The sequence below is a fragment of the Ctenopharyngodon idella genome, chromosome 12, assembly GCF_019924925.1.
Source record: "Ctenopharyngodon idella isolate HZGC_01 chromosome 12, HZGC01, whole genome shotgun sequence".
Taxonomy (NCBI): domain Eukaryota; kingdom Metazoa; phylum Chordata; class Actinopteri; order Cypriniformes; family Xenocyprididae; genus Ctenopharyngodon; species Ctenopharyngodon idella.
Window position 1 is genome coordinate 6,792,364 of NC_067231.1, and position 12,070 is coordinate 6,804,433.

The window sequence follows — 12,070 nt, forward strand, 5'->3', positions numbered from 1 at the left end:
GGTGAACTACAGGCACTGTTTACATCTTTGGGATCGTCTTGGTAGCCAGTTTCAATTCTGAGCTGAAGAGCAGTTCAACAGCACGGGTTTTCATAATGATATTGACCAGCTCTTTACCGATACAACTCCTCATTCCAGCTTCAAATGGAGCTAACTGAAATGTCCAGGTTTGCTCTTAGTTCTTTCTGACACATTACAAAAATTTCCGAAACAATTGGATCGGTCTCATGCGTGTCTCTGATGCTGTATAGAACACTCCATCCCTTTGGGATCTGGTGTACTGTCAAACAAGTACAGTATTATTTATTTATTCACTTACACATTTTAATTTCTGTTGTAATAAATGGGTTGCAATTAAATATAGGCTAGTGGCCCCCAAAAGCCCTTTGTCATACTTAGAAATGTCTGAATGCATTTGTATTAGATAAAAAACAAATACCAATGGGGATCTATTTTAAAGAAATATATCACAAACATAAAAGGTTAATAAGTTTGCAATGAACAAACAAGCATATTTAGTATTGTTACACTTAATTGTCAATGTTATTGGATTATGTTGATATTAATGTGATGAATCACCCCTCTGATCGACACCTGTGTGAACCTGAGAAGAACTGACTTCATATAGCCACTAAAAATAAGTCCATTGCTTCATTTTTCAAATAACATTGTGTTCACAATTAAGGTATCATTATATGAAACAAAAGCATGGCAAATTACATTTTATTTTACCATGTGTAAAAATAAACCAGACTTTAGACACATACCCTTATCTAACTCAAAGGTTTTAAGCACAGTCCTGTAGTCACCAGTCACAGTACCTCCTTCACAACACAGTCCAGGTATCTCAGTTTACCCAGATGCTCCAGCATTACATAATTCGGCTGTGACCTCACGTCCATGAAATGCAACACTGGCGAGCTGATGACCACTGGGTCTGTCGGTGGCCTTATTCTTTTGCCTGACACAACAAACACAGAAGCTGGCATTTTTAGACATGGGTCACACCAGTTTCTTAAGGTACAGTTAAATCCAACAGCCTGGATCTCTGCCCTGGCTTTAATATTGTATTTTTGAAGCAATCTTTACTTGTCTGTTTATATATATTGTAACTTAAAATTTTAAGTTAATAAAAAAAAACTTATAGGAGCAGATTAGTTGGTCATTTTTTTTTGTATAAACCACATGCTCAACAAACTATTATTTTCTAGTGTAATACTTTGGCAGGGAGTTAAATTCAGTTAACACCGGACCACCACGACCGGTATTGTGCCGAATTCTGACCCCCGCCAAATTATTACCCCCCCTAGTATTAGTAGGTTTAGGATTAGGTGTGGGGGTGGGGTTAGGATTAGGCAATCAGGTAGAGACTTCAACGAGGGGGGTAATAATTTGGCAGGGAGTCAAAATTCAGCACAACACCAGCAACAATGACATAATCCCCGTGTCCCAAAGGCTCATCTTCAGGATCCAGTGCTGTGTTACTGCTGTATCAGAGAAAAGACAAGGTGCTTGTGCGCCAGAGAAGGATGAGGGATCTTCCATTATACATCAGTGTCAAAAGTTAATTCCTTGCTTGTTTTTGTAAATGATGCAATAAACAAAATGATGACTGGCTATAGAGAATCGACGACTGGGTCATCTTTGGTGTTGCTTGTTATAAATATTGGAGGTTTTTATGGTCCACCTTCAGTGATGACATACTGACTGAAGGGCCTTAAATATTTGCCAATAATAGGCCTATATCTTCCTATAGAGAACATCCTAACTGGACTACATGGGAATTATTGAAGTGTTATGGAGTTTAGAAATATAAAGCCCTCATCTGTTCAAACATAAATATTACCTCAAATGCATTCTTCTAAAATAACACAGATCAGGCATAACATTATGACCACCTTCCTAATATTGTGTTGGTCCCCCTTTTGCTGCCAAAACAGCCCTGACCCGTCGAGGCATGGACTCCACTAGACCCCTGAAGGTGTGCTGTGGTATCTGACACCAAGATGTTAGCAGCAGATCCTTTAAGTCCTGTAAGTTGTGAGGTGGGACCTTCATGGATCGCACTTGTTTGTTCAGCACATCCCACAGATGCTCGATTGGATTCAGATCTGGGGAATTTGGAGGCCAAGTCAACACCTCAAACTCGTTGTTGTGCTCCTCAAACCTTTCCTGAACCATTTTTGCTTTGTGGCAGGGCGTATTATTCTGCTGAAAGAGGCCACAGCCACCAGGGAATACCGTTTCCATTAAAGGGTGTACATGGTCTGCAACAATGCTTAGGTAGGTGGTACGTGTCAAAGTAACATCCACATGGATGGCAGGACCCGAGGTTTCCCAGCAGAACATTAGCCAAAGCATCACACTGCCTCCGTCGGCTTGCCTTCTTCCCATAGTGCATTCTGATGCCATGTGTTCCCCAGGTAAGCGACGCACCCGGCCATCCACGTGATGTAAAAGAAAACGTGATTCATCAGATCAGGCCACCTTCTTCTATTGCTCCGTGGTCCAGTTCAGATGCTCGCATGCTCACTGTTGGCTCTTTCGGCGGTGGACAGGGGTCAGCATGGGCACCCTGATTGGTCTGCGGCTATGCAGCCCCATACGCAACAAACTGCGATGCACTGTGTATTCTGACACCTTCCTATCAGAACCAGCATTAACTTCTTGAGTAATTTGAGCTACAGTAGCTCATCTGTTGGATCGGACCACACGGGTCAGCCTTCGCTCCTCACGTGCATCAATGAGTCTTGTCCGCCCATGACCCTGTCACCGGTTCACCACTGTTCCTTCCTCGGACCACTTTTGATAGATACTGACCACTGCAGACCGAGAACATCCCACAAGAGCTGCAGTTTTGGAGATGCTCTGACCCAGTCGTCTAGCCATCACAATTTGGCTCTTGTCAAACTCACTCAAATCCTTACGCTTGCCCATTTTTCCTGTTTCACACAACTTTGAGGACAAAATGTTCACTTGCTGCCTAATATATCCCACCCACTAACAGGTGCCGTTATGAAGAGGTAAGACTGTGGTTAAGATAATAAAAAGCAAACAAATTGATCAAATGTATTTTTGTGATAATATTTTATTAAAGCACACAAATAAAAATGAGTGGGCTTTGAAACCAATTGAAGTCACTTGGGTTTGTGTAACTCCAGGTAATGCCAGTTAGAGAGTTATGGATATTGTGATTCTGTCTGCCTCATTGAAATATTGAATATCATGGTGACACTTTATAATAACTTTCATAAATAACGCTTAACAGATAATTGGCTAATGTACATTCAAATACTTGTAATGTCTTTAAACCATGATTCATCTGTTTTGATATCTGAATATTATGGAACTACTAATTTGTTAAGCAAGTCTTTAAGTTATGAGAGTTATTTTAAAGTGAAACCAATATTAGTGTTGTAAATTTCCAGGATATGGAAATATGGAAACACTCTCAGAGCTAATGACAAATGTTTTATCTTTACATTCCATTTTTTCCCCCCAATTTTAACAAAATATTGTGGCATATATACAATGGTACTTTAAATACATAAGCATACAGTTGCTTGTTAAAACTTAAATAATTTTCAGTGCAAAATGCCTGTAAAAAATAAATTTTAAGAAACAAAATAAAACCATAAGTGAATAACGAAATGATTGTGGATTTTTTTCAATGCAACTTTGCACAGAGTCTGCAGCTGGACCAATTATTGCTTATTTATTTTCATCTTGAAATGCGATTCTAAAGCATTTAAACCCAAAGCTTTCATTTCACCCTGAGAAAATAAAAATTAAATATAATTCTGTGGTGCATTTGTACATCATTCAGTGAAATGTAGCTGACGATTTTAGATTCTTTTACATTAAGAAGTGCTTTCTGTGCACATAAGTTTGAACAAAGTCTGCCAACTTTAAAGGAAAAAATGAAGCATTCTCATGCAAATGTTTTTATCATTTATAAGTTACCTAATCTGAGTCACATTCAACTCAAGGCAGACCGATGGGAAGCATGATTCCATAGCAGTGTTAAATACATTTAAAAATATTTACAATAAAAACTTCATCCTTGTTACACTAGGGAGAATTTCATACAGGTTGCAACATGACCATCAGCATCAGCAGTCACATACACACCTCCGCTCTCTCAAGTGTAGTGTTAGAGTCATTGCACTTTCACAACGTACAAAACATAATTCTCAACCTTTAAAAATACATTACAAAAAAATTACTGCATAACTTCTGTTTTTTTTTCTTCTTCTTCTTCTTCTTCAATTTACATTATTAGCCTACAGTGGTGAATATTTTGGCAGAAGACATGGAGGATGCAGTCAAAATATACCACAGTACTTTGAGAGTTACCTTACAGCGACTTGAAAAAAGGGCCAAAGCAAGAAGTATAATATAGTTTATAAGTTACGTTGTCAAACCGAGCCCAGTGTTTGGAGTTCATGTGAACGACTCTAGGAATGCTGGGACATTCCGTTCACCAGACTTCTCAGCTGCTTGACCACCGTCTCGATCAATTTCTGTTTGTCACGGTCGTTCTTCCTGAACTGGGAGAAGATGTTGTTCTTTTTACTTGTGTCTTTCATCCTGGAAAAGCAATATGAGATGATAATATAACAGTTTATAATAGCAGTTGAACATATGATGAAGACAGTATGAACACACTTCAGAAAACATCTATGTACAAACCAAAATTTATTCAGACACCTTGAACATTTCATTCATTAATACAGTTTATTCACTATAGTTTAAAAAATTGGTAATAAAATATGACAAGATCTCAGAGTTAAAGTGTGTCAGAAAAAATTTATATTAATTATGTCAGATAACACTTAAGCAAAACATGGTCAGGTCAAAGTGTCTGAATAATTTTTGGTCCTAAATTTATCAATTTTACTGGTAGTCCACTGTATGAAGAATTTTTGGGTATGTCACAGTTTACTTTATTTTGCTATCCTCACATACATAAATGAACTATAGTGTCCTGCACCCACTAGTAAAAAAAATATAAAAAATTATATCTAGTGTCTGAATAATTTTTGGTTTGACTGTATAATGAGAATCCTTAACGCGTTAAGATAATTCAACGCATCCGATTGCTCTGTTAGTACGGTTCATTTGAATAAGTGTGAACGCTGCCATCCGAAACCCCATGTGCACCAAACAAGCGGACTGAGACCCACCTTTTCAGTTCCAAACGATGTGGTTCGACGCGGTTTGACTGAAATATGAACGCAACATGGAGCAAACACATCTAAACTAATCAAAAACAGGACGTGATGTGTGTGTGTGTGTGTGTATATATATATATATATATATATATATATATATATATATATATATATATATATATATATAAAAATATAATGAGAATCCTTAACGCGTTAAGATAATTTAACACTAACAAAATTTCTGAAGCATGCAAAATTACAATCACGTAAAATTACGTAATTTACATCACACAGTTAGATAATCTTAGAAGTCGAGAGTTTATCAACAATGGCGCAAGTACCTGTAACCCTGGTAGGCTGAAATTTATTCAGTTTCTCTTCTCTGTTTGCGTTCAGGTCATTTTAAGCTGCTAAACTCAAAGTTTTCAGTCCAATTATCCAGTAAGTGAATTCATTCAAACAATCAGTCCAAAGCAGCGCAAATGTAAAGTAAACCAGGGTTATTACATCAGAGATGGCAGAGAAAATAGAGACTCATGGCCAGTTTTCAGTGAATTATTCATTCGAGTGTGTGTTTTGCTTTAAAAGGTGCAATGTGTACATTTTAGGAGGATCTACTGACAGAATGCAATATATACATAACTATGTTTTCAGTGGTGTATAAAGACCTTACATAATGAACTGTTATGCTTTTATTAACTTAGAATGAGCCATTTGTATCTACATACACCATGGGTCCCCTTACATGCCATTTTGTGCCGACATGTTTCTACAGTAGCCCTAAACGGACAAACTGTTCTACAGAGTGCGTTTGCTTGACTGGCTACTCTCTGCTGTCTCAGACGATGACATCTTTGTCCTGTGTTGGCCACCGTAGCTTCTCTATATTGCAATTCGCAATCTCACTGCTAGATGGCGCTAAAATTTACACACTGCACCTTTAAAACACAAGCTCTGTGATTTGAAGCTTGTGAAATACAGACTGAACGGAACATCAAAACATCCCACCACTGTATGGCCAGATGATACGCAAACTATGTTTCTTGGCTGGATATAGCAAACCAGCGTCTCGCTAGTAAAGTTTTGATGAATGCAGACTCTAATCAAGGTAAAGACGATTGAGGTGACGTACAGGAATCATATAGTAAGCACGTGTGAGTCCGTGATATTGATGCACAAACACACCGTGTATGCGCACTCTCGACGCACTGTTCGCACATTGTATTTATGCAGACACATTTCAGTACATTGTTTTCACACACATTCAGGATAACGTTGTTATTTGTCATGTGTATGTTGCTGTGTTTAGTAATTCTGAATGGATCCGGAAACTGTAGTAGGTATATGCAGTCAGGTCAAAGCTGTTGGTTTAGTTGGTTTTCAGAGAGGTAAGAATCATTAGTAATGATTTAGTTATGATATAGTGATGCATGACTTATGTATCATGATATGTGAATTATTCATATTATATTATTATTCAGCCACTCTGTACAGTATGTATGCTGAAATGGGTGTGGGATGAATAAATGATGGTGAAATAAATGATATTTATTCTAAAAATACTATTCACATCTAAGAACGCAAGAGTCTATTCATGCAGCATATCACATTACTATGGAGAGAAAGAAATCCATGTTGGATCTACGTACCCCCTGTTGACCCTGGCATTGGTTAGTAAAAAAAAAAAAGAGAAAGAGGACGAAAATTATATATTAGATTGAAAGGACAAAGCAGAGCTCCATTGTTCTGATCACTCCGTCTTTTGTTCAATGATGTTTGAGGTTCTGTTCCAAAACTAGCGAGTTGCCAGCTGCCTTCTAAGGGAGTGTTCACACTTGGCAGGTTTGGTTCTATTAAAAAGAACTCTGGTGCGATTGCTCTGTTAGTACGGTTCATTTGAATAAGTGTGAACGCTGCCATCCGAAACCCAGTGTGCACCAAACAAGCGGACTGAGACCCACATTTTAAGTTCCAAACGATGTGGTTCGGATGCGGTTCGACTGAAATATGAACGCAACATGGACCGAAGACATTTAAACTAATCAAAAACAGGACGTGTTGTCACAAGACGTGACCCTAAAAAAGGACAAGCGCATTTAGCCCAGCACACAGCATTGTTGTGGATGTTCGGTAAGTTCCGTAGCAAAAATGTGTCATAAAAGACAATTTTTTGTTTTGTGTCTTTAGGTTCAGTGTTAAAATTGACAGCGTGAACGCTAAGTGAACCAGAACTAAATGTATCATCATAGGCAGAGAGTGAACCAACTCCAGGGTAAAGCTAAAAAGATGCACTTCCCCTTTAAAAACACATTTAAATAGATTTACATGGAATATTTCAAAGTTACTGTCACCGCACAACCTACACATCCCAGCATAAATGCTCCCAAACAATAATTTTTTATTAAATCTACATTCACAAACCACTGTAATCACTAAAAAGCTGTCGCTCATCTCAGTTCATCGCGATCTCACAAAATTCCGTTATAATCAATGAAGCTGACTGCACAACGAATCTCGTATTTACATAATGTCTACACTTACATTGAGCAGATTTGCGAGCATGCAGAACTCAGAATCCACTTATTGCTCAAAATGTCAGAGTTTTTGTTCAGTGCTAACTTAAACACCTCTGATTGGCCATTGCGTTCAAGAAATAAACAGATATTTTTTGTGATTGGCTACACTGCTCAACGCTGCAAAAACATATTGTTAATAGAAACCTTTGATGTTCTTCAGAGTGCAAACACAGATATGCACTGGATCGTTTGCCAGAAACTGTTTCATCAATATGCTATTACTGAGAAAACTGATCCTAGACCAGCAGTTATAGGCAGCTTTTCCCTCTAAAGCAATCAGAAGCATCAGCAGGCAGCGGTTTGAGAAAAAAAATTCCACGCTAGTCTCAAGTTTGTATCCAGGGGAAGGCTAAGCCTTGCCCAGCCTTACACATGCTCCACCTATGATCATTTTCTTTTTTTGGTCTAGACCAAAAGAACCAAGAGAAGCAAATTACAAGTGTGAACACACCCTAAGGATGCATGATAAACATAATGGTTAAGCAGTCTATGAAGCTCAACTGATTTCAATGGAATTTGATTTTAGCATTTCTTCACTGAAGGAAAGAGTAAAAAACAATACATACTTCTCCAAAAGTGCTAGCGCAGTGGAGGGGTTAACCCGCAGGTACTTCGAGGTGGGCTGTCCATAGTCTGCCAGGTATGTGGACCAATCCCACACCATAAACAGATCTAGAAGCTTCAACACAGGAAACAGATGTTCCACATAATCAATGGATATACATGGATTTACAAGGATTTTTAAATATAATTTTATAGAGATTGCATACATAATTCAAGCCAATTAAATATATCAGAGCTGAGAATACAGTGAAATAATCTAGAGTCAATATTCAATATTTTATTTATTTGCATGACTTTTCCAGACCAGATATTTCTGACTTTTTCCATGTAAAAACCCTAGAAGTGCACTGTAAAAAATCCAACACGCAAAAAGTTCTTCTAACAAATGTAAAAAAAAAAAGAAAAAAAAAAGCTTGAACTATATTTTTTAGTGGAGTCGGTTTATTATTTTAAATATTCAAGTATATGTTCAAAACCTGTCCAAATGCATTGTAGCTTTAAACAATTATGTGGTAACTTTTATTAAAAATTATCACTGCTTTACATTTCAGTGTAAACCCTGGAAAGCCTGACATATAAAATAAATTGTCAGAAAAAATATATATAAATATTTGCAGTAACAAAAAAAGTTTTCTAAAAAGAAGTGTGTGAGGTCATACACTAATAGTGGGGGTTAGTACTAGGGCACTTATTGGGGAGCTGGGAGCACTTTAAATGCAAAAGGAAGAGAAATCCCTCCGTGACCTCTAGATAACCCACAGAGGAGCTAATCCTGGCTCCACGGTGCTCTGGTCAGTGGGCTCCCTGCCACTTTGCAACTCTGATTCAAAGCAAGGCTCTGGACACATTGAACTTAATTTGCTGGAGAAGGGCCAGATCACTCACCTCTATGTATGCAAATCAATATCAATCAATGGGGGGACAATTCTTGGATGGCTCGTTCATTATGAAGGGCTGGGAGAGGAGGGTTCAGGGGGCTAATAGCACTTCACACCTACTATGTGGTCCGTATTGAGCAGGTCTGTTTTTCGGACCATTATTTAGTGCTGTTTGCTGCTCCTGCTGGGCTGTGACAATATTGCTGCTAAACACACCAAGACCCTGCGGAGCATCATGGGCAACAAGATTGTGCTTGTAAATGTCAACATTTGCAGACCCTGGGCTGGGCGATATAGCTAAATCAATTGAATTTGTACTTATGCATTTTGTAGATGCTTTTAACAGAAGAGACTTATACGTCATTCAAGGTATAAATAATACGAGTTCATTGGATATCAAACCAATGGACTTAGATCTTGATGTTTTCAGGCTTTTGAGAGTATTTAATAATAGGGTTGGGTGATGTCTATCAAATAGGCATCAGACATTGTCTACAGTAAAACATCGCGATGGACGATGACATCTTTAACGTTTGAGTGTTAAGCTCAACTTCTATTGGAATTAATTAAAAACGCTCACTCCGCTCCGCACCAGTGGACATGTGCCGTTAATGTGGTGCGTGTCTGGAGAAAGAGAGAATGCGCATGGAGCTGAAAGGGCTTGAATGAAGCGTGTTTGACTTTAGGAAAAACTACTAGAGGATATAGCGTTGAAATTTCATTACCACAAACGATCCTGAGTGCTTGTGGTGTGATCCGCTGTTTTGACGCACTGCTCACTTCAACTAGAAACAGTAAAATGGTGCTACTATTCTGTCTCGTGGTGCGGATCAGGGCCCAATTGCTACTCAAAACTAGCCCAAAACTAGACCAATAGCATTTCAGGGGGGGGTCCTGTGGTAAAAATCGAGTTCCGGTGGGTGAACTCTGCATTTTTTTGGGGGGGTTTCCCTGGTAAAATTCGCATTCCAGGGGCTAAATATCACGTTATTGGGGTCGCTTTAAAACGCGGACATGAAAAACAACTCGCGGCAACACTGATAAAGTAGCCCAATTCCGTGGGTAAACCAAAGACTTGGCAATACTGGTCTGGATGGAAACATGCCGGGGCCCAGATGTGGACCGCAGTCTACCATTTGAATATCAGTGGTTTAGTTTGTGTAAAACATCTAGTAACCTATAATTAGTTTGCCGTTTTTTGCACAGTAACATCTTTACTGTTTAAATTGTGTTCATTGAACTGTTTTGAATGTAATTTGTATTGTGATCAGGAACAACATTATGTTATTATTACCTGTTCAGGAAAAAAAATTAATTATTTGAAGTAACTGCACGGAAATTGAAAGCATGCATTGTACTGGGCGATATAGTGTGATTAATCAAGATTTTATTTTTGCGGGCGGGTTGCGGTTTTGGGGGGGGGGGGGGAATCAAGATGCCGGCTCAACATTGTGATGTCTGTCAGCCATCAGCAATGAACGACTGCATTGTTTATAGGCCCAATCCTATTCGATAATCAATCCCAAAGTCCGGGACCACACTGAAAATCTGGGATGTAAAAAAGGTTTTAGGATTTAAAAATGAATATTTAAAAGAATAAAATCAAAGAATCAAAAGCAAAATCTAACATTCTGCACTATTTCTAGGTCACTAATCAAACATTATATACATTGTTCGTGTGTTCTTATTTAGTATCATTATAATCCCAGTAAAGTGCATTTCTCCCACAGATCTCACTGCTACAGTTTCACAAGCCCAATATAACCTGACACAGTTCACAGTGAGCGCTCTGCAGAAAAGTTCATTTCTGAATGTTTTAGCTGAAGATACTTAAGGCGGCATTTATAATAATTATAGCGATTTTGTAATGATTCAATGTTGTGTTTTAATTGCTAATTGTTGCAAAAAGTACCTAGATAGTGGAAAAGCTGGACTAATGTGAACAGCAAATCTATTGTTATACTACCAAAAAAAGGAGCAGCGTTGCTACTTTTAGTTACTTATTCGTGACGCTGGTGAAAGTGAAGAACACAGTAAACTAGGCATGTTCAAAAATGTGCCTTAAGACATTTTAGTCTCTGTTAAGTGATGTGAACAAGTGCATTTTTACCAGTATTAGTACAAGCATCTGCAGCCCTGCACAGTATCACCTTACAGGCAACAAGGACTTAAGGAAATGTTTAAAACACGACAGAGTAAACAAAAGTCTCCATTAGCCGCTGCGTGATTGGCAGGGACACTGTGACCTCTCTATTCGGTGTCGGCACATGCTCAAAGAAAAAAACCGTTAGCCCGGAATCTACTCCTCGTCAGCCTTTGATAGGAGCTCTAGGGCAGATCTGCATCATAATGCGTGATGGGAAGGTTATCTACGCTGGGGGGGTTGGGGTGAATAGGTAAATTCTGATCGCCAGCATTCTGCTCTCCTTATCTCTGACCCTGTCCGAGCTCGCTCCGCCCGAATTGGAGCCAGAGCTCGCTGAGTGCACTTGAGAGAAGCTGTCAGCAAATCCTCCAAGAAACCAGGCGAGGATCAAAGCGGCGTCATGCTAATGGTAATGGAGAGGTCTTGGCGAGCAGCCACAGTCGTGACGCCACCCCGACCGGAGCGTGGCATGCAGATAAAGCCAGAGCTGTGCGTTCTTCATTTCCCATGAACAGGTGGCATATGTGATTCACAGTGAGGTTTGAAGGGAGCGTACATGTATAAATTCACTATATTTGTTTTTATAGCTATCAATTTGCATATTGTTTGTAGGACAAATTGAAATATCCAAATAGAAAATCGTAGAAAATACTGAGATATATTGTATATCACCATTTAGCCTAAAAAATACCTAGATAAGATTTTTTGGTCCATATCGCCCAGCCCTAGATG

At 38.7% G+C, this 12,070-nt stretch overlaps 1 protein-coding gene across 5 annotated transcripts in view; it reads right to left on the reverse strand.

Annotated features, from left to right (window-relative positions):
• Positions 1–3,070: 3,070 nt before the first annotated feature.
• Positions 3,071–12,070, reverse strand: part of exoc6 (exocyst complex component 6) — a 59,882-nt gene continuing 50,882 nt past the window's right edge. For 4 of the 5 annotated variants that reach the window (XM_051914482.1, XM_051914483.1, XM_051914485.1 and 1 more), the window contains 2 exons: positions 8,317–8,429; positions 3,071–4,590 (listed from right to left, as the gene is read on the reverse strand). In XM_051914482.1, the coding sequence (XP_051770442.1) occupies positions 4,458–4,590; positions 8,317–8,429 (246 nt within the window). In that variant the 3' untranslated portion in view covers positions 3,071–4,457. Of the gene's footprint in view, positions 6,836–8,316; positions 8,430–12,070 lie in introns of all 5 variants that reach the window. The other variant, XM_051914486.1, reaches the window with a different exon arrangement.